Source organism: Acanthaster planci, unplaced genomic scaffold, assembly GCF_054643075.1.
Source record: "Acanthaster planci isolate LZ-2023a unplaced genomic scaffold, COTS_SCS Contig42, whole genome shotgun sequence".
NCBI lineage: Eukaryota > Metazoa > Echinodermata > Asteroidea > Valvatida > Acanthasteridae > Acanthaster > Acanthaster planci.
The window spans coordinates 26427-50699 of NW_028257666.1; the positions used below are offsets into that span (position 1 = coordinate 26427).

The window sequence follows — 24273 nt, forward strand, 5'->3', positions numbered from 1 at the left end:
ATTAATGCACCCACGTATTTGTGGACCATTTTTGTATGGGTGTATCACCCAACAGGGCACCTCGACTTCTCAGTCATTCTGTCACAATGTATGCCTTTGTTGCTTTGTATCAGTGAAACACTTCCAGCGTTAGGAATGGGCAAAGAAATAATCTATTGAACATGGTTACAGAAACATTTTAGAATTTCCAAAGTTATCTACGTCCTTGGAACAATCCAAAAATCCCCATCCAATTTTTGCATTTGTGTGTTGCAATTTTGGGATCTTACATCCATCCTTCTGTCAGTACCGGCGTGTCGCTTAATGGGGAGTTTTAACTGATGGCACTTGTGTGAATGACTCAAAAGAGCACCGGAAATATATTGTCAAAATTCCTTCCAATCTGACTGTGACCATTCTCATGACATACCGCACCATCCGAGCGTTTCTCAGGTACACCAGTTGTGGACAAATTTTGAAATAGTTCAAAACTCATGCCATGATTTGTGCTGTCATCCACACAAAAGCAGTCTCACAACCTGAACGTGAGCTAGCTAGCTGGAAAAACTTCTGTATGTACATGTACATGTAAATTACATTGTACACATTATGTCACAAAGATGCAGTGTAGGTACATGTACATACATGTACATTGTGCATGTGTGTTCAGTGTACAGTATATGTTGTGTACTGTACATGCACTCTGCATATACACACACCACACACACTGATAATGTCATTTAAAACCACACCTCTTCATTTGCATATTTGCCCTTTGACCCCAGTGAGAGCGTATGCACCCAATCCCCTCAGTATGTGTGTGTATACAGATGCAAATGAAGTCCTTTTGTCAATGCTGCCAAGCTCTAGCTCAGTTGGCTATAGCCATGAGGCACCATTCTGATGGAGATCTTTGGACCGCATGGTAAGAGGTGCTATATGGGCTTGGAAAATACTGGAATCCATGTGCCATTTCAGCATGGCTGAAAAGTCAGAAATTTGAATTTTCCTGGAGTCGTATGCACATGATTCCGAAGTTCTTTTTGCAGTCACGTTGGTGTGTCTCTTGTTGTCAACCTGTTTCAATCACATATTCTATTACTCCGTTTAATCCCATGGTTGTCCATGGTTTTTAGAAGACATAATAATTCGCTCTGTTTGTCACGAACACTTACATGTATTTTATTTTCCTGCTTGCACAGCATGAACATGTACAAATCGGAAACGTACAGGTCATGATGACCTGTGCAAATTGCAAGCTGGTAAAAACGTATTCAAATGGCAAATTAAATTATAGCCTATGTGTTGTATGTCTTAAATCAAGTATGCTTTGGGATAATTGGTAATTTCAGAAAACCTGGTCTTGATTCATGAATGGTGTACATGTATCTCATGAACTGGGCACAATTCCTTGTCGATCTTGTGGTGCATTAAGAAAACAGAGGGAAAGTGCTAATTTAAAGAACAATCTTTGAAACAAAAAAGACGGAAACATATTCATTAGTGGTTCTCTCGTCAGACAGAAATGTGCAGTAGATCACATTGGTAAATTGGTATGAAACAGTTTTTCCAGGAAGTATGATACCGGTACACTACATGGACATGCACATGTACATGTAAGTGTAGTCAAAACTGGTAACCTGTAATCCTTTGGCACAGAACTGCTTCTGCCACCTTTTTTCCTGTTTTGTACCATTACTCTCCACTTTTCACACATTTTTTATTCTTATCCCTTGAAAGTGTGTGCACATATTGTATATTTTCCCAGCTAATTTGCCAGAGTTGGTTTTTCTTCCAAGTTTGTTTGGGCAGTCTGAATAATTTTGTTTACCACAGGCCACATGCTGAATGAAAGTATGAAATTGCCAGCCAATGGCAAGAAATGACTCCAAGGGTCTTGGCCAAGTTACGTATCGTTTAGTTGACTCGACATTGCTGTTCATTGGTCACAACTTGGCTGGACAAATCTGTGCATGCTTGGGCCTGTTTGTTGCTCATCATATTCCATCTGAATCAGTTGGCTCACTGACAACACAACCTGTATAACAGATGGTGCAAACCAGCAATGAACCACCGGTCAGGATCCAGATCCATGTGAAACAAACAGGACCCTTCCGGTATACATGTAACGGTATATGGTATCTGCTGAACGCATGTGCCATTATGAGCATGTATTCCATAGGCTGCATCAGTGAGGTTAAATGAACAAAATGTGGTAATGCAGCACCCGTTTCTGACTGGCGTTCGAGGGTTGCGCCGAACCAAATAGAGTTAAGAGTGACTTGGGTCGACCCAATTAAAGTTTGTTTTCAGACAGATGCACCATGTTATAAATTTGCACTGGGTTCGGCCCATGAAAAGAGCAACATCTGAAACCAAGTCGCTCTGGTGTCATTCTGAGCACCTTCAAGTGTCAATCTTTTGCCTGCTAGCACCTACATGTGAGAGTTTCAGATGTTGAACTTTTGCCGTACTTAATTCAAAATTTGCTTTTAATGTGGTTCAGTGGGACTCTTGAATGCCCGTCAGAAACGGGTGTAAGATCTCCCAATAACAGTGTGACAGCAATGGCCCATCAATTCAATATCAACACGTGCACTGATTCAAGCTGCCGTCAAGCCTCCACCACTAACCCTCCCACAGCTTAAACATTTCCTTGCATAATTCCATGCTGATTTGTGTCACCTTGGGTGCCTGTGTGGAAACAGTAGATGCATGCACTGGTTTAAGTCCCAAGCAAGGGATACGCATTTTGGTCAGAATCTGTACAAAATAATTTCCTAGGGGGTACATGTACTTGGGGTTCGACATGTTGTTTTTCCAAGGGGGCACTCATGAAAGAAAATGGACAGTGGCTTGAACATTTCAAAATTTCAAATGTGGGGACGGTGGGGAGAGGAGCACATTTGCATGTGGCATGTGTTCAAGAATTGATGAAGTGAATCGTGAATGTATCATGTTTTGGCATTTTCACTCTTTGAATGCAGTAGATATCATGATGGATATTGGAGAGCATCACCCATGCTGACATCACTGCAGCTTGGTCAGTTTCGTCAAAGTACACAAGCGTGCAGGCCAGTTACATAAGAGAGCCACTGAGCCTGATTGAGCCGACATGGCAAGTCCAGTCACACCAAAGATGGCCACCGTAAAAACGACAACTCCAACAGCGGCAAAAGTTGTAGACACAACCAAAACTAAACATCCGGCTGGGGTGGGCAAGTCATCCCAGGCGAAACAGGTGAGTTCTGCTGGGGCAGTGAAGTCACTGCTGGGCAAATCTCTGTCAGGCCAGCAACCATCTGGTAAGCTCACCACCGGCCAATCCGGAACTGGCAAAGTCCCTGTTGGCAGCCAGTCGACATCAAGCAAGCTGTCTGTGGGCCAGTCAGGTGTTGCAAAGTCAGGGGCAGCCCAGTCATCCGGCAAAGCCACCTTTAAAGCATCGGGATCGGGTTCGTCGCCCTCTGGCAAACCCTCCCCTGTCCACTCATCGCCCACCAGCAAGCTCTCCCTCGGCCAATCATCTCCCAGGAAGTCAATTTTTGGCAAGTCTGTCGGCCAATCTGGAGGTGTGAAGCTGGGAATGACCCAGTCACCAAACAAAGCCTTCTTCGGGAAGGCATCAGCAACAAAGTCACCGGGAATTGGCCAGTTTGATTTGCCTCTGGCCCTCAGGAAGAAACGCAGGCCAAATGCAGGGTGAGAAAAATATTTGGTAAATATTCAAAGACCAGTAATTTCAATTGCAGGTAATTCCCCCAGTCTTACTTGGGCCAGCAGGACTGCTTTCGATTTGACATGCACATGGCTTCTCACACTCGCTCAGGCCTGGCTTAAGTAGCCAACCTGCTGAGCTAGTTACAGCACTTGGGAAAATATACAGTACAATGCCAAAACATGGCAGTGTAGTCAAACATTGCAAAGGGAAGTTGCCTCTACATTATGAAATACTTTAGAAAAATAATTGAATTTAGTGGCAATTGACTCTATAAGCTCTGCGATAGGGAGGCCAGAAATCTGTGTTTGGGTGTGCGTTGCTCTTGACCATTTGGAATCATGTTAATTTAATTGATGTACATGTATGACCTCTTGACCTGGCTGGGGCACTTTGAGTAGGGCAAGACCACTTCTTTATACAACCACAGACTGCACATGTCCAGCCATACCCTTGACAGAAGCACAGGAAAGCACAAGGGAAGTAATGGAATGCGAAGGCAGTTTTATCCCACTTGACAAGCTGCAGTGACTCAAACTCAGTGGTTAGATGTTCTCATGTAAGCACCGTGAATTTGCATCAAAACAGGAATGCACAAAAGCCTAGTTCATTATTGCGTTCTGTGCATTGACAGTACATTATTCAACTAGTGTGGGACTGACACTATATACATGTAGTATAACATGTACAATTGTATGCCGTACATGTACATACTGCTGGTATCCTGACAAGAGATGGTTGCAAATTATATAGAAAGTCAAAAATGAGTTTTGCCATGCTAATTAATAAAAATATCCCCACTCCAAGCCTCCCCCACCAAAAAGCAAAACATCAATGTTTGTCATGTAATTGAACCATAAGTAAAAACTCCTTTGATTTAAACTGTGAATCAAGATGGCATGGAAAAATGTTTAAGAAATATGTTACACATAAGACAAGATGCATTTTTCAATTACACTTGTCTGTGGCTAATTTTGTATTCTACATTTACATGTACCTGTAGCCCATTTGTCATCGGTTCTTAAGGTATTTGTGCTGCGAATTCACAAAACTTGACTATGTTTCAAATCAAGCGAAATTTGCTGCAAGTGTTGCACGATGTGACATTCACTTTGCGGAGCATTCACCTGGAGTATAAACTGGTCTTTACATGTAAAATGTTGCTGTGATGTTAATAGAGTGTACTGGTCCAAAATGATAAAAAGGGTTGAAATCTCTTTTTTAGTTTCAAAGGATGCAGGTGCTGTTTTTAAAGCAGAATCTCTAAATTTCTCAGGCTAAAATTTGAACATTTGGCAACCACATACAGAGGTGGAGTGTTCAGCAGTGTGCTTGAGACATACATGTACATGTTTGTGAACGTGCACCAGCTATAAAATGCAAACAAGTTTTTTGGTGGGAAAACAGCTAGAAGACAATTCCATCAAGTCACCAAAGAGAATGAAATGTACATGTAGTTACAAAGAGTCACCACAGAGGAGAAAATCTCTTTACAAAAAGTAACTCGCATTGATCGAGGAAATATATATAAACTTCTCACAGATTACGTGCACACCCTGATAGCCACGTATCATATTTTTGTCTGCCAGATTCTCATTTTGCGAGAATATTACATAAATGATAAATTTATTTTCAAACATTCCTTGAATCATGGAGGAATCTTTACTCCTCCATGTCTCAATCTAAGCTACATGTAACAAGAATCACAAAAGAGAGGGATGATACAGTTACACGTACATGTACATGATCTGATGAAATGTAACAAAAATGTTTACTGAATAACTTTTGAAATGTCTCTTGTGCATGTTCAGTCTGACTTAATTCTCGCTGCATTTCTGCTAAACTGACTCTGGAGTGGGTGCATAAATTTCTAGTAAGGTCTTGCCAAATTTGAACGTATGGCAGCAGCATGGCAGCAATACAACATCTCTGCACAATGTGCAGACATGCCCAATAATTCTGAAGCATGGCTTCAAGTATGCATGTAGTAAACTGCATGCTGGCAGGTTCCATGTTGCCTGAGCCAGCACATGCCGAGTATTGCCAGACTGTGGAATTTCATCCACTTCCCCATCAGGCAGGCAGCTGGCCAACTGCTGGGCAGTACTCCAGTCACGTGGCCCCCTCAGGCGTGTGATTGGCACCTCACTAATCCCGCCCACCACAGCCAAATGGACTGGCTGCATGAACTGGGTGGCTTTTTTCTTTTTCAGCTTGTGTGTGACCTCAGTACATGTACATATTATGCAAACAAATAGCTTTTCATGGCTGGACTGTGTGGAGTCAGGAAGAAGGCTGTCAGAGGACAAGTGGGTGAAGTTGGTGGAGTTGTTGCCGTCAGCAGACTGAGCCAAGAGTCTCCATGTTGGATTTCAAGATTCCTCACTTAGGCTACGTGTACATTTATACAAGGGTAGAACGTTGGGCAGTTTTCTTCGAAGATTCGAGTTGATCGTTGATTTCAGTATGTACCGTACCATGTTCATGATCTATCCTCTACATACAGTGTAGTCATTATTTTAACGCAATGTACATGTACACTTCGTCGGTTGCATTCACATGTACCGGTACAATTGCATATTCCACAGTTTGGGAAATTTAACGTATTATACAAATACATGTGTACATGTACATGTATTGAATATGTGCACATGATTCGTATTTTCTTAAACTTCAGTTAAAGCACTGTTTTTTTGTACATTTATACATACACTAATGAACAGAAATGGAGATACAGCTTACAGTTTACACGCACTGATGCCTTTCCTCTTTTGTGTATAGAATTACACTGAAATTAAAGCCCAACACTGTACATCGACATGCAGTTGCTTTGCTAAATGTTAAGGTTTATTTTATAACCACTGCATTGTACAGAATGGATAGTAATAGTTTTTGATGAGTGGCATAAGGATTCAAGGTCAAGAAATCTTCATGTACCGGTAATCTACATTGCACTACTACATGTACATGGCAAGCATGCAAGTGCCTTAGCAATGTCTTGAAAAAGAAAAAGGACTCGATTTTACTCGCTCGATTCTGTAGAGTCACTTAATTTTACAAGTGAGTCAGTGAAATCATTAGGACAAACCAAGTTGAATCGGGTCACAGTAAGTAGTTGAGGCAAGTCATAATGCCTGTGTCAGTGGAAGTTGAAGTGCTTGTCGTCATTTCCAATCACCAAAAAATGAAGTGCAACTTGACATACCGGTAGACAAGGACTATCCTAGGTTGGTATTAAATTTAAGCACAACATACCGAATATATAGGTAGTTGTGTTTTCCTCATCAGCCCGGCCTGTAGGTGTACTCGGCCAAATCACGGAATTGAGTCACAACAACTATAGGTCATGTCACACTTACCCTCTCCATTGTGGGCCACATTTTGAGAAATCCGTCATATTAGCCATCTGTGTATCATTCAAAATCTGCCACTTTGATCAAGCCTTGTGTGAGTACATGTATCGTTGTGTGAAGTACATGTACATGTATATTGTTGCCTGTGAATCGTGCAAAATCTGGCGAATCGTTCTTGTGGATTTTAATGGATGTGGGAGGGCCATCAGGGTGGGGACAGCATACAAGTAGAAATACTAGCAACATTTTTGGACACCTATGCACCATTACTGTATGTTTTAGTAGAATGTGTACAATGTGTAAATCCACTGGTAGCCTTAAGCTGATGTGATTTGTGAATTAAATGCTCGCTTAATAGGGGAGATAAGTGGCTTCAGAAATCCTCTTTCATGGCTACTTGTATGTAATAGTCAGTTGTGTAGTTGGGAATAAATATGTGCTTGGCCGGTCTCAAACTAAATGTTTAAGACCTTGCTCAGGAGAACGAATGCTGATAATGCCCTCGCCTGTGGCTCGGGTATCAGTCGTGGCTGTTCTCCTGAACCTGTCTCAAACGCACGTTTAAGACCAGCTAAGCACATATTTACACCCTCATTTAAATTTAGGCAGTTACATGTAGTATTGGACAGTGGACTAATCCTTACATGCTTTTAAAAATTGGCATGTGGCCAAGTGGTTAGGGTTTGCATCTTCTGATCAAAGGGTCAGGAGTTCAAATCCAGCTGGTGGCAGCATGTTGTGATCTTGGGTAAGTCATTTTACTCCCATGTGCCTCTCTCCACCCAGGAGTAAATAGATACTGTACCTGTGAGGGCAGACACGGTTGTTTAGCCGTTTGCGGCGAAATGGCAGCACTGGGCTTATAGTATACTCCCCAGGGAGCTGAGATGGTTTCAGGAATGTTCGGATGATGTGTGAGCGCAATGTGCAGGGATAATGATAATACAGTGCCTCGGAATAGTTTGCTAGATAGATGGCACTTTACAAGTGCTTGTTGTTATTATTATTTTAAGTGCAGCGCATATATGTGAGGACTTGGAAATTTTACTGGGACAAATGTTCATACCGTGTGCCAATATGCTTACCGGCACATTGCTATTGTGAATTCATATTTACAAGATGGAATTCAGACCTACACAGGAAGTTCCACTATTCATTTGAAAAATCCCAGAGCCATGAATTAAGAACAGAAGGAGAATTTCTCCTGCAGTTTAATATACGTGTACCGGTACATGTAGAGTTCAATTTAAACCAGTGCAAAGATGGTTTTGTGACTATTTTGGGGTAAATAAAAAAAATGAAATGGACCACAGATTTGAACCGATGTCCTCATATTCTGATGAGGGCTTGCACCATGTGTTTTAGCCACTCCTTCACTTGGCTTTGAAAGGGGAATTCAGTGGCATTATAAAGATAGGAATTATCTGCGACTGGATGATGGCAAAATTTAATTTGATAATTAAAACTTGGCATGTACCAGGGAACATGTTTACAAGCACAAAAAGTCCACCGGTGCCTTACGGTGTACATGTATGTACATGTAAGTCATGGCACATGTACACTGTACAGTACATGTACTGGTGTAAACTGGTACCTCTTCATGTCCCTTTTATGTACAGTAGATGTTGCCTTTTTCAGAAACTCAACATGATCAGGCAAACCGGGCCGTTTTCCAATACTCAACTTCGGCTCCGTCTCAGGCTTCAATTTTTCTTTACCAGCTGACTTTGAAGCTGTATGCGCAGTAATCAGTCTAATAGTGCCATAGAACATCATATAAGATGCAAGAAAGCCAAAAATTACAATAATCCTATGTAATTTAAACGCTTCAGGCCCACAATCGGGGATTGGTTTTGGGAATGAAGCCTGAGACGGAGATGAAGTTGAGTATTGGAAAATGGCCCTGGTTGCCTGATCATGTCGAGTTATGTCTAACAATATATACTGGTACGTACAGTACATGTTCATGAAATTATTTCCTGATGGGGGGTGTGAAAATCGGTACATGTACCTGTATGTACATATACATGTAAAGTACATCTGTATCGGTATATTTGTCTGAATACATTTTCATCCTGCATTCTAGTATTCTCTGCTGACGAAAGGACTGTACAGCCTGTCATGCAGTGTTACCATTGTTGTAAATGACATCTGACCTTACTTTCATGAATTAGAGTCTAATTTGGCCTTGGTCTTTGAATGACTGCCAAATCAAAAAAGCACTCAATTTTAAATATACATGTAGATACATTGTAAGTTGAAAAAAACCCCGCATTTAGCAGAATATTTTGTCTAAAATGCATGTAATATGCTTTCCTCACAACCACAAGTTTGTGTTAATTGTTTTGAAGTCTAAGTGGACTTGTCTTGGGTTTTCCAGGACAGTTTTAGGGCTGTGCTTGGGTCCATATCACAGGTCCAGTCTCAAGTCCTTTCACAAGTCTCAAACTCAGTCACAAAGTGTGAATACAGAAAACAACAAAGGAATGCTTTTGTCACAGTTCATTAGATTGGATCGTGGCCTGGCTTAGCAACCAGACCATTTGTGATGGACGTGTGACAAACTTGCAGGGATGTGTGAAATAGACTCAAAACTCCCAACCATGCACGTGCACTGACATATGTCCCATGTCTACAGAGAGTTACAGGGTGCCATAATCAGTTAGTACACCAAGCCACAACATTTATGAAGATCTTTAAGTACCAGTGCAGGTAGTCCAGAATCCTTAGAAAATCAAGTCAAATAATGTGTGTTTGGACCTCATCAGTAGATATTTTAGTGTCGGTTACGAGTTCACATCCGGGTACATGTACAATGCATATTGCATTTAGGCTCCATGTATTTCACACCATATTGGCCCACATGTACTCGTACGTCTTGGTGTGGCATATTAATCTCTGTTCTGTTGGACCTTGGTCAAACCTCATGACTGTGGCAGCCTGTGCACAATCTGAGCAAAAAACCAATATGGCCTTAGGCTCTCATTCATTTGCCTGGACCTGATTTTTATATAGAAAATTTGCATACCCATATATGAAGTTTGTCAATACCAATCACTCAGTGGCCAGCGGCCTGCATGTGCATGTGGGTACATGTTCTAATAATGATATATTAGCTAGTAACCCAAGTTTTTTGCTTAGCAGATATTTTCATTTATTTTTTTTGTTCATTCATGTACGATGCACAAGCAGTGCGTCATTGAGGGTGACACTGAGAAGATTACTTTTTGCAATGAACTGTGAGAAACAGTTATTAACTGGCTGCGTGCTGCAAAGTTGAATGTTCCCAGGATGTGTTTGTTTAGATAGAGGATTGGTACATGTGTGTGAGCGGGTAATTCAAAAAATTAGGGGTCCAAAAGTGTGACATTTTTGTGTCCCTGTTACATCTGACCTTTGTTACTTGACCTGGAAATATCACCGAAATTTATTTCAAACTATTACTATTTGTTTGGCAGGTAATTTGCATTAATTCATCACTCTTAGAAATTAGAAAATGTGTTCTGAACTTACAAAATTGTATGTCAGATGTGACAGGGACATGAAAAAAAAATGGACCCCTGATTTGTGGAATTACCCAAGTATAACTAATAAGTTTCAGCCATCTGTTTCTGCCATCTCTACTCTCTGCTTTCAACTGCAAGGAATGCTTTGATCTGTCAAAATTTTCCTCAAGCTGTCTACTGACACTCATCAAATACAAGTTGCGGCAAGTCCAAGTGGGGCATTCTTTTGTGGGTTGTAATCTTGAAAAATGGCCTCTCATTGACGGCCTCCTAATTTACGCTGTATTGTGAACTTTGGGGGGTTATGCTACTGAGCGTAAAGTCATCTTTTTTCGGGCAGGATGAAGAGGGAGGCCCCCGCATTCATGGACAAGATCCTCCATGGGACTAAATCCCCAAAAGGTAAGAAACCATCAAACTACTGGTAGGTGAAAAGATGATTTTACTTTGTAAAATTAATGGTTGGTCATCAATATATATGATGTAGGGGTGTACATGTACATGGGATTTAGACAAGTAGAGAAACCTCCCTGGCACACAAAAAACTTGAAGGTGATTTCCTTAGCAGTGGTAGTGTAACTAAAGTGAAATTTCTGTAGGGGGAATTGGGGTGCTCTTATGGGGTTTTTTTTTTGCGAGGGGGCATCTGAGGCAAATGAATTACAGCTTGAAAACTTCAAGGGGGGGGCACCTAGGGAAATTGACCTCTCACCCTCCCACAAACACAATTGGGCTGAATGACTGCCAGCCGGAATCTTTAATTGAATCCAGACTTACAACAAGAGTCCTGAGTTCCCACTTTTGAGAAACCGACTACCAGTACCTGGAATATTGGATTCCAGATTCCCCAAGATTCAAATTGTGAGCTTCAAAGTGTGTGGTAAATGTTTCTCATTGGCAGGGATTATGTACTGGTGAGTAACACCGGATAACTCCTGCATTTTATCAATAGTATTGAGGAGGTGTTATGCTATGGTCTTTTGCCAGAGAAAGATGGAGTCAGTTTTTGGCTATCCACACGTATCTCCTAAAACACTGGAGTTATTTATTAAGTTGGCTGTGAATCACAGTTGTAAAGGAGCTCAGACACGGCCATACATGGTACAGGGCGTGAAATACATGTAAGTCACATCCGAGTCTTATTGACAACAGACATGGGTGTTGCTGCAGCAGATTTTGCACAGAGCTACATGTGCAGTGTACACTCGAAATTTGACAATGGAATGCCACCTTTTCAGTTTGAATACAACAAAATATAAGGGTTGAAACCGTTGAAGGAAGTAATATTGATGTTGATTTGTTTAATTTTTTTTCTTACGTGTAGATGGCAAGACCGCACCAAAGCGTAAGCTGAGCCAGTCCAGTCCTAATGGGAACAGGGTGGGGCTAAAAAACAAGGCTGATTATGTGCCGCCGTCGAGCAAAAAGAGGAAGATTGTCCGATCCAACCGAGATCAGGTACATGTAAGGCATTGTTGCAGCGAATGTTTGCCAGTAGATTTTTATAACTTGGGACAGAGAAATAAAACATGTTCTCATCAGGATTGGACTCCAGACAATGAAATTTGTCAAAATTGGCAGGTGTTCAAATTTGTTGAAGTGGCAGGGGGGGGGCAAGGTGTTATAACAAGGGAATAAATGGGATAAGCCTGCAGGGGATGATAACAGACTAAAAGAATGCAGCTGAGCCAGAGTAGAGTGAAATGCAGACTCCAGGAATGGTTGACTCATCGGTTATACGGCACATGCCTACACGACGGTGATGTATGAGGGTGGGAGTCCCTAAAACAGAAGTTCAAATGCATTGTGACCTATCCGCTATTTAACTAATGGCCCGTAATGGATGGAATATACTCTTGATTTGTTCCCTTTCTTTGCAGGATTCCAGAAATGACTTCTACTGCTGGGTGTGTCATAAGGAGGGCTCAGTCATCTGCTGTGAGTTATGTCCACGGGTCTATCACTCCAAGTGTGCCAAGTTGGAGACAGACCCAGTGGGTGACTGGTTCTGCCCAGAGTGTAAGGTAAAAGCCTGATAAAGATTCAGCAGTATACCCCAGTGTACCATTTTGTCTCAAGACCAGTGATACATAAAACACGGTGGACAATGGCAAATGGAATGTTATTGCCATAGTTCATCTGAATAGCTTGTGCTTAAGTTAAAAGACTTTGAAGGACTTGCAGGAACTTTTGATGGACTCAATTACACAACCGTCGGATTTGCATTTATTCAACTGAAAATTGGTTGCAAACAGTGCTGGTGATGAGTTTCTGTCATGAAAAGACAATGCAGATTTGTGCTCATTCCATTAAAAACTGATAGCATGCAGTTCTCACTATTCCCACCCTTGGACCACTGCTGGCATAGTGTGTGTCTCTCATCAGCAGAGTGAGCAAGTATTAACAGTTAGTTTGTTGGTTTTACTGTCTTCCTTCACTGTGACATTTTTATTATTTGGCAGCGAGCAACAAATGCCGAGTGCGTCGATTCTCAGTCCAAAGCCATGTCATCCTTAACTCAGGACCAGCTGGCCAAGCTCCTTTTGTATGCGCTCAAGAGAATGAGGCACACTGGGGTGAGTAACAACTGCGGTTTGCTGAGTAGCACAGGGATGTGAGATTCTTCCACTTTTTGGCGGATTTCCGCTTTTTGGGACTTTGAAAATCCACTTTTGCAAATAAGTTCCACCTTTTGGGACTGTCAGATACGGCGATAGTCGACTTAAAAATTCCCATTTTTTAAACTTTCCAACCCATTCCATCAAGATAATTTTCGACTCTCAGGTATCAGATATGATAATATTGAGCCTCAATTTGTTGTGAAATAAAATGAAATTGCATTTCTCATTGCTTACTTTCCATAGGTCACGTCATTTTTATTTCGTCCTAAGAATATCAAAATCATATTGACCACAAAGGGCACTATGTCATGCTGTGCATGCCGTACATTCATGTGTAGTTTAGGCACACGCTGTCAACGTGCACACAGATCCGAACTGGTACCAGGCTAGAATTGGGAGATAAGATAAAGCAATACATTCCATTGGCTCTTTTTGCTGACAAAAACCAGTGCTGATCAGTAACCGTCTCCGAGGAAATGTGTTCGTTTCCAGGTAACTGTCAGCTGTCACAATCGCTCTGATAGGCTTATTTTCATGACGTATCCTCGTATAAGCCAATGACTGTGCACTTTTCATGCTACTCACCACATGCACGAGTGTACAGACCAGCATGCAAAGCCACTCCGCCTGGTACCCTGAATACTTTTGTGTTATCGCATAAAATGGTACCGTCGTGTGTGTTGTTGAACAGACATTTCTTATCATTACATTTCCCTCGTCATGTCTGCCCGTAAAGACATCATTCATCAAGAAGGAAAGGTGAAGCACATTGACAAAGGGATTAAAAATCCTGGCGATGGGAGTGGCTTGAGGCCAAAATAAGAGTGGCTTGAGGCCAAAATAGGAGGAGTATTCTTATCCGAATTTATTCAGAAATTGGCAAAACCTGGTAAGGCTGTGGTGCGATGTAACATTAGAAATTAATTACGCTTCCCGGGGCAAAAATGCCTTAACAGCGCATGCAGAATCGTTGAAATACAACACTGAAAATCTAGACATGGAAAATGAATTATCTTCTATCAGGTACATTTATACGTGAACATAATTTTGGAGCACGACAAACCATAAGTGATGAACAAAACTCTGTGGTGGGTCTTTACATGTATAACACATATCAAGTTAACAAATAATAAAAAGGTTAGGCTAGGTTTGTCAGAGCGTGGTCTTTCACAAATGTTTTTATTGTAAAATGTGTCCCAGAGGGGCTTAGCATTGGATTGCACCACAGATTATCATTTTCCTGGGGCCCGCGTGCTGTAAAGGGCTTCGTGCTGGGCGCTCGCAAATTTCAGCTCATTTCATTTTTTTGAGAATCTCATCCCTGGCAGTACTGCAGACTCAGAATGCACCTGAATACTTCCTACTTGTCATGATTTTGATGTCTGCATTGAAATCAAAGAGTTGCCAGCGGTCTTACACATCCGTGGTTAAAAACCAGCTATGTGTGTGCAATACGTAGAGTAAATAGTTGCCCATCGGTCCTCGAGTATATGAAAGCCAACCAACTCTTGGTTTTGTTTTGCATGTATCAATATGTTGCCATGTTTTAAGTGTGAACAGGAAAGGTATTAATCCTTCCTTTTTAATTCATACAAAATGAAGAGCTATAGGTTTCACTACACTAAATACATACCCATCGAATATAGCGCAAGCCGGACAGAAACAATGCATCCTGGTAATGGACAAGAGCAAAGTACCATAGCAATGTTTTTTACTAGAAATCCAAGATTATGACCACTTGGCCAATTTTCTTTTCGATTTCACAAGTGTTAACCACCTCAGTTTTTTTAGTCCTCCCTTTCCCAAATACCCTGAAAAATAGTAGTCAGACTCTGGGATCAGATTTGCATGTAGTCACCCACCTGTAAGCCCACAAGTTGGAGGTATTGTGAACGAAATATCCTAAGTTACAAGCCACAAGCCCGAAATGCTTGACTTAGAGAAATATTTCTACAACCTATCCTGATTTTGGCACCAGTTATACATGTATCGTTAATAATCGGTAGGATCATGAAATATGAATAAGTTTACATCCTTACTCCCCAGCCAAGTTGAAATGGCAGCGTATGCGTACACCTGTTAGCTGTACAGTTCCAAATCATTCAAAGTCCATGAAGTACAAAGGCTGTGCATGCCAGCCATACTGAGCGGTATGTTTTCCTTGTTGTGATGTTGCAGGCTGAACCATTTTTGAAACCAGTAAATACTCAACAAAATCCTGGCTACGAAGAGTTCGTCTTCAATCCCATGGACCTGTCAAGTCTCGAAAAGGTGACCATCCCCAAAGAATGTTCATTAGTCTCAAGGGCAGATCCAGATTTTCAGGGGGCCAAACTGGCAAAATTCAGAGCTTTTTTTCTGTAACCTTTTAGTGCCGTTCTTGGTGATGAGGCAACGTTCTTGGCTCTTTACACACTTTTTAGGGAAATTAAACATCACAAATTTGCCTTCTTGCCATTATTTGTGGACAGAGAAATTTTGGTTGCTCTCATTTGGGGGAGGGCCCATGGCTCTTGTTGGCACCCCCTCCCCTTGGATCTACCCTTGAGTCTGTTAGAGTTGTAGTCGAATACCTCCAGAATACAAAGTGTGCTGTCAGATATTGAGGTTGTTCAGTGTGAATTCATGATTTGGTTTGGCATTCCATAGTTGTAAAGTTGAATGTAAATCCAAATATGGATTCTTCATTTGGAATTCAGGGCTGTCTTCAGATTGCCATATCAAAAAGTATGAATTTTCAGTTTTGGTAAAAAAAAAAAACGGTTTCAATCTTTTAAAGGGTAGTTTAGTCAAGATTCTGGTATCTATTTTTTTTTTCAAAATACGAGCACAATAGAATGCAAATGATTGTATTTGTGTTATCCACATTCATTTTCTCTCCTTTTTACCAATCTCAGGCACAGTAAAGATCTGTATTATGCCAGTTTCCATTGCAGCTTACACATATTTGATGACTTTGCAGCATGGCATTTTGGGGTTTTATCATTTTTCTTTTCAGAACATTAAGAAGCGTATGTATGGCAGCACTGAGGCATTTCTTCTAGATGCAAAGTGGATTCTACACAATTGTATTGTCTTCAATGGATGTGAGTTCCACGCTGTGAAGAGTTTAAATACTTAAACAACGTACATTGCTCTAAAGATAAACACCAACACAAAATTGATACAGAACCCTGAAGCTATATTAAAATTACTGGAGTGCTTCTCGTCATTTCTTGCACAGCGAGGCTTTGGTGCCTCCTGGGCATAGGCATATTCAATCTAGGTACATGTATATGTAAACATGAAATAAGATGGGAACAAATTCCTAGATGATGTATTCTAAATGCATTTGGCAGGTACATGTACCAGCACAGCATCCAGGAACAGCATGTGAGCACATTTTTACATCATGGCCATGATGCATGAAATAGCCTCCACCTAATTTATATGCAGTGCAATGTGGCATATTGCAGGGCAATGCTCACACATTGGTGGTGTCAACACCGTGTCAAACTAAACACTCATTTTTGGCACATTGGCCATGTTGACACACTTTATTAGAATATTAACACAGGTGTGCAAATAGCTATATAAGTCAGAACCATACTCAACGTCAAGTTTTCCATAGGTTTGTGTACAAACATGGATGCACCCCAGCTTAAGACAGCTTTTTTGTTAGCTAGAACGCACATTCTCTGACTTCCTTGTGTATGCCTGTTTACTTCCTTGTGCAGCACATCACAAGTTAACAAACAGTGCAAGGATGATCATCAAGATATGTGAATATGAGGTAAGTTCCTCTTGTTCAATTTTTTTCACATTTAGTTGATTGATGAATGTTCAGTTTGTCTTTTTGTGTGAGTAGGCCATACACATTCCACTCTCCCAAAATGAGACCAAACTCTGATGGATGATTAATACTGGTGCAGTTAATGCATCTACTGTGATCGACAGTTCCCTGACGGAATCTTGAGTTTTAAGGAAAACCATTTTAACAGTTGGATATCACGGACAGAAATGGCATTTTGTTTGCTACAGACCACTTTTTAGATGCACCGTATTGAATGATATTTAAAACTACAGGTACATGTATATTCCTTGAGACTAACCCACCATTTGTGACAGTAGAACACAGCATGAGAGATACTCAAATACTAGTTAATTGAGTTCAATGATTTGCACTGTAATCAGTCCAAAACGAGTCACATGGAAGAAAGTTGTTCTTTTCCTAGAAGTTTGAATTTGGATGAGGGTGTCTGTGGCAACTGACAGAAGGCTTGACAACTGACAGAAGGCTTGATTAAGAAGCTTATCAATGGTTTTCTTCTAGATGAAAGAGATCGAGATCTGCCCAGATTGCTATTTGTCAGCCAGTGTCAAGCGTGATAATTGGTTCTGTGAAGTCTGTGTAAGCAAGTCTTTGTTTTTTCCTAGGCAAACCCCTTCTCAATGGAGGATATTCAAACATGGTCTGGCTATCTGTATTTATACAGGCAGACAGATTAAAATAGTCAAAAGCAAAGATCGTATAGCTCCGAAGGCGCAAGATGGATAACTCTGTCCAAAAGGTGTAATTACCATGGGTGCCATTTGAGCAAGCGATGCACCTGCGCAGTTTACGGTAATGCTTGGGCACAGGCTCACCAGGTGCATGTGCCTGCCATTGCGCCTGCGCCTGTGCATTAATGTGCATTGCGCAGGCGTATCGATTGCTCAAATGGCACCCATGCGATTACAATATTTTACATATATTCACAGTGAAGTTCTCCATCTTGCACCACTATGCGGCGCTATTCGATCTGTGGTCAAGAGTGGCCCAACTCACCTCAGGCCGGTGTTTAAACACACTAATATCCCATTTGTTTTGTACACACACAAATTCTGAAAAGTCTGCCGAGATGGACTGTGCATTGGACTACAACTTGAAAGCTATGCATGGCCTGTCGTAATCCCATCTTGGCTTCACGGTCGCATCCCAGAGTATTGAAAAATATGAGGCTGCAGATATCGTACAATTTAAATGACTCTTGTGAATTTATGGCATTTGGTCATGTATCAAATGTTGGCTGCAATATAGCTCTTTTTTTCCCAGAAGTTGGCATTTTTTTGTCAAAATTAATCCCGTCAGCCAATGGTTAAAAAAATCTTGTTGCTCACTTTGGTGGGCACGGGTAGGGTCGTGAATTGCGGAAAGGTTAAGTACCACTTCAATCTAAAACTTGCAAGACAAAGACAACTAGGGCCGTTTTCCAACACTCAACTTCGTCTCCATCTCAGGCTTCGTTCCCAAAACCATGGCCTGAAGCATTTAAATTACATTGGATTACTTTAATTTTTGGCTTTTTTGCATCTCATTTGATGTTCTGTGGCACTATTAGACTGATTACTGCGCTTACAGCTTCAAAGTCAGCTAGTAAAAAAAACAGTTGAAGCCTAAAAGGCCTAAAAAACGGCCTAAAAGGAGTTGTTTTTCTGTCCAGACTGATTATGATGTGCTTGTCAATGCTGAATTATTCACCCGGTTTATTGCAAAATGAGCAACTTGTGATGAAATGTTCAGTCAGTTCAGGCAAAGCATTAAATCACTCAATCCCTACCCTGCATTTGATCAGAGAAACTGTGGTTTTTTCACTGAAGACACAACAACTCCAAACTATGGGCAGTGTACTGGAATTTCAGTTCAGCAGCCTTGGGTTCAAACTCTCCATATTTATTGAGCAGGTGTGGATTCTAATGGCAGGCTCTGGTTTCTCCCCCACAGCGTGATCCTCACAAGCTGGTCTGGGCCAAGCTACAGGGCTTTCCCTTTTGGCCCTCCAAGGTCATCCGTGAGAAGGACGGGCTCCTAGATGTCCGCTTCTTCGGGCAGCATGACAGGTAGAAAATAAAATCAGATTAGATATTTCGAATTCTGGTTGCTGAGAGTTACCGGGGACACAGAGCTAGAGCACTATCCATTACAGGAGAAGTAGGGAAGAGAATGCTTGTTTTCTCTGGTGTAGTGATTGGGGAAATACATCTGTGTGTCCAGTTTTGTACAGACACTTAACATTCGTGTCTTTTTATCGTTCAATTTATTTGATAGGGCGTGGGTTCCTGTCACTAGCTGTTACATGTACTGCCCAGAAATCCCAAACCCATCTAAGAAGAAGACTTCAGGCCTCAGCACCTCCATCATGGAGATGGAGATCCATATTGAGAACCTGAAGAAGACTTTTGGCAAAGATTGTTTCCTGTACGCTCCCCACCGGACCCCCTACGGTACATTTGAGTGCCTGACCATCGACCCCAAGGACAGGCAGAAGTGGACAGTGAGAGAGCCCGAAACACTGATGAACGGTGTGCTAGATGGGAGTAGTCCACAACCAGACCAGGCTGTGCTTGCCACAAAGATCAAGTCAGAGCCCATGGACAGATTAGAGGCTGCCGAGAAAGTAGATGTCACAACTCCGTCAGACAGTTGGCAAGGTCAAACTGTCACCAACACAACACTGGCAAAAGATGCTATTAGTAGGGGCAAGGATTCCAGTCAAGAATCTGAAAATAAAACATCGGCGGCTGATGGAGAAAGCGCTTCTGAGGATAAGCAATCAGGCCCAGATCCGTCAGTCAAGAGCATGCAGGTCAACTCAGATGAAGTGAGTGCTAAGCATGGAGGGCCAACTGTCGTCAGACGGCAGATCTTCAACATCACACGGAAGAGGACTCCAGGTGGGGACAAGTCAACAACAAAAATATCTGACACTCTGGAAACTGGGCCCACGTCAAGTGGCAAGCCGAACTCAGGCACTGTGGAAAGTGACGACAGTGCTCTGTCATCGCCGAGCAAGGCACCGGCCGGTGTATTTGAGGTCAGCGACGAGAGCCTGGATGTGGATCCTGAGGTGGAGGCCCAATCGCCAGCCGTGCAGCTCCTGGGGAAGACCCACGTCTCCACCAACGACTTTGCCCGGAGCCTGGCCGTCAAACTGAGCAAAGTCAGCCCCAGGACCCTGGGGAAGATGGGGAGGCAGGCCAGCCTAGATGCTGAACAGAAAGAGGGAGACCAAACTGGCAACATGATGGACTGTGACAGTCAAAGTGGCCAGGTAACAGAGAAAGGCACTGCGGCTAAACAGAATGGCAAAAAGACAAAACTCTCGGGTAACTCAGGAGATCAAGCACCTGCAGTTCAAAATCAAGAGAAAGAAGACAGTTGGAGTAATACACCAGAGTCTTCGCCTGTCACTGGTGACACCAGCGACCAAAACACCAAAGATTCAGAACTTTCCAAGACTGGCCTGGAGGTCGACCCATCTGAGAAGCTCAGTCCAGATGGTGACACCCCCAGCACATCCCAGCAATCCCTGCCCAGGAAAGATAAGTTTCACATGAAGCTGGAGAAAACCATCGAGACCATGAAGGCCTCGCTGGGTATTGAAAGACTGCACAGTGTAGACAAAGAGACCTCAGACTCAGAGTCATCAGCTGCCGACTCAGACTCGGACTCCAGCGAAGCAGAGCACTCTGAGGACTCAGATATGGAGGTGGACAATGACCGAGGACAGAGTGTTTCCAAGAAGGGATTGCAGAGCCCAAACATGGATGGATCTGATAAAGCAACAACGTCAAGTGACGGGGCTACCCAAAGCCTGGCCACAAAACTAGTGCATGATACTACCAACCAAAGTTCTGATACAAACCCGGACAAAGAACCATTCAGTAAGGATCCAATCAAACCCGACCAAAAAAAGGTAGCGATGTCTCCAAATGTACCCAGTGATGTTAGAGGATCCAGTACATCCCAGAAAACATGGGTGGATGCAGACATTGACCTCGTCATGAGCTGCCACTCGGAAATGTCTGGTTCTGAGGAAGGTGAGCTGGTCATCGATGAGTCGCGAACCAACAGCAAAGTGGAGACCAAAGGTAGCAAGATAATTCAGAAGTCAGAAGCGGGTGCCACTAAAAGTAATAAGTCATCTGAAAAATTAGAACAGTCTGCTGAACTGTTGAAGCTTGACGTCCAAGAGGATCCAGCTCCCATGGAAACTGATGATGTCATCCTTGTATCGGACCCCTTCGAAAGCCACGAGGCTGACCAGACTGACCAAAGCACAGTGCAGCAAGGAGAAACTGCCCCTCTCTCACCTAAGGAACACGAAGAGAAGACAGAAACTTCCGAGGAAATATCAAGCCACAAGGAAGTGTCACAGGAGACATCAAGATCTGAGGACACTGCAAACCCCAATGAGGAGACGCTAAGGACTGATGAGCCTCACAGCCCACCACCAGTTAGTCCATCCACTGAGAGGCCAATAGTTAGTCCAACACCTGAGAGGCCAACAGTTACTGACAATAGTTCAGCACCTTTAAAAGATACTTCACAGAGCGACACCTCTCAAGCTGATACTTTGCAAACGGCACAGAGCAGCAAGAAGGCAACTGTAGCATCTCCAACGGGGAACCTCCCACCCCCCAAAGACACCCCATCCTCATCTGTGTCTTCCTTCCCCAAGATTGTGGAGACTTTGCAGGCCAGTAAGAGGCCTGTCATTGTGCCTGATCCCCCGCTCATGACAAATACTGAAAAAAGTGACAAAAATGCCACATCACCTGTCACGAAGGATGCAGCAAGCTCCTCAGTCAGCAGCGAGACTGTGGAAGAGTCACAGCCAGCTTCAAAAGACAAGGACACCTCAATGAAAGCCTTCTACAAGAAGTACATCGAAAAAGTAAGATCCTAAACTCCGCTGTCCAAACTTTGTCAAGATCATGGTTCAGCATGATTTCTGTAAATGCAGTATTGTAGAATCCAACCAGTATATTTTTTTACCTGTTCTGTGTGCCCTCAAGAATAATAAGTACAGTTCCCTATTAATATGTGTACTTTAGGCAGATGTTTGTCTTTTCATTTTACAACAGCAAATTGTACGTGCCACTTTATTGCGTTAAAAAAACTATCAAGAAGTTTTTGAGAAATTCAGAGGATCGAACCTAAAAGAGCCAGTCCAGAGCTGCAAGTTTCCAGCGGCTAGCTTACCACGAGTCACATGAGATTACAATAGTGTATTTCTGAATTCTGATGGGATTACTCGTGCATTTGGAGCACTAGGGAGTTATAGACACCAAAGTTAACTTGGACAGTATCCAGTTTACTTGACTGAAACTTGAAATTACACTTATGACTCTATGGGTAGTGGGTGCAGTGTAGAGTTGTGTGTAACTTCAAGCCACAGCAATAGACAGGACCTCATTAAAGGGTCGCATGTACACCCCTGGTTTTGTTTCCGGCAGATTTCGGCATCAGCGGAAGGGATGCTGGAGGAGTTCTGCAGCGACATGTCAGAGGGGGTGTTACTGAAGGAAGCCAAGGCCACCATTGAGGAGCTGAAGGCCAAAGTACTGCAGCTGACAGTGGAGAGGGACCAGGAACGCAAGGAGTTCAAACAGATCATGGGTACGTTCAGGGGATGGCTAGAAGAGGAGGGGGGGTTGCATTTTGTCAGTGCTTTGATGAAATTTTTCTGTAATCGTCCCCCCTTCTCACCACCCTCCACTGTTAATAAACAAGACTTTTAAAGAGCAATACCATATATTTGGAATGTGGAATTAATATGTAATCATATTCTTAATATATATATTATTACCGTACTCGGAACAAAAGGCCGAGCTGCTGGGAATTGTTAACAATTTTTTCAGTTGTCTATTGAGGAGAAAATTCATCATTGTTTTGAAAGATTATACCAAAGATTATATCATTTGCATTAATTCATCACTCGTGGAAATTAGAAAATGTGTTCTGAACTTACAAAATCTTATGTCAGATGTATCTGGGACACGAAAAAAAAGACCCCTACTTTCTGTTAATACCCACATAGCCAGGATTATCACTCAAATGCAAGCCAGCTGAACAGAACTCCTGTTTTTGTCCTTTTTGTACCCATGACCCAATTTAGTCATGCTGAAGCTGGTATAAAACATGTACATGTAATTCAGGTGCCTATTAAAATGTAACGCCAGTGTGCTTTGTACGATGCCATATTGCCCAAAAGTCTGGTGTATTCATGGTGGGTAGTGGGAAAAAAGGAAGTTCATGCAGTCAGCTCCACTGCCGAACATTTTGGGATTCCTTCCATTGGTCGTGTCTTTGTAGTGAGGCGTCATACACTGGAAAGGAAGTTCAGGCTGTCAGCTCCACTGCCAAACATTTTGGGATTCCTTCCATTGGTCGCGTCTTTGTAGTGAGGCATCATACACTGGAAAGGAAGTTCAGGCAGTCAGCTCCACTGCCGAACATTTTGGGATTCCTTCCATTGGTCATGTCTTTGTAGTGAGGCGTCATACACTGGAAAGGAAGTTCAGGCTGTCAGCTCCACTGCCGAACATTTTGGGATTCCTTCCATTGTCGCGTCTTTGTAGTGAGGCGTCATACACTGGAAAGGAAGTTCAGGCAGTCAGCTCCACTGCCGAACATTTTGGGATTCCTTCCATTGGTCATGTCTTTGTAGTGAGGCGTCATACACTCGTACTGTTGTACACCCACAGACATCATAAACAAATCTGGACTTGTCATGCCTTTGTTCAGAATAAAGCCATAGGCAGCCATTTTATTTACTGTGCCAAATACAAAGGTGATGATTGGCTCACTTGCTGTTGTAAGTATTGATGCCATGAACAAATTTTGGCCGGTGAGCAAGCTTTTGTATTACCTTTGTATCTGGCACAGTAAGATGGCTGCCAGTGGCTTCATTGACCTCTTCATGCTGATTAAACCATCACGGGTCCAGATATGAAGTTTGTGTATATGCATCAGGCACAGATCATCCCCAAGAGTAGATATACGAGACATTTGGACTGTCCTTTGACCAATCTGTCTGAAACATGCACATGCATATAAAGTAATCCTTTATAAGAAAGGCATATTTGAGAGGTTTGCAATTCAGTCCTTCAAGTCAGCTCAAGCTGTGCGCTCTGTCTATGGGAAAGTTGAAATACAGGTATGTTGTCTACCTGTATTGAAAAATTTAAATCGTTTTGTCCCATGTTGATAACATCATGTTCAAATGACTCATCACACTTGACCACATTTATCATCAAACAAACTATTTAGGCAAACTGACTAGGTACTTAAG

General features: G+C 42.3%; 1 protein-coding gene across 1 annotated transcript in view; it reads left to right on the plus strand.

The window, feature by feature from the left end:
- The first annotated feature begins 816 nt into the window (after nt 1-816).
- The window catches only part of zmynd8 (zinc finger MYND-type containing 8), a 40521-nt gene continuing 17064 nt past the window's right edge, over nt 817-24273 (plus strand). Inside the window, 13 exon segments of the mRNA XM_022227692.2 lie at nt 817-904; nt 2970-3681; nt 10897-10958; nt 11881-12014; nt 12437-12580; nt 13019-13132; nt 15356-15448; nt 16176-16263; nt 16894-16949; nt 17490-17567; nt 18921-19036; nt 19245-21873; nt 22436-22598. Of these exon segments, the coding sequence (XP_022083384.2) occupies nt 3095-3681; nt 10897-10958; nt 11881-12014; nt 12437-12580; nt 13019-13132; nt 15356-15448; nt 16176-16263; nt 16894-16949; nt 17490-17567; nt 18921-19036; nt 19245-21873; nt 22436-22598 (4264 nt within the window). The 5' untranslated portion in view covers nt 817-904; nt 2970-3094.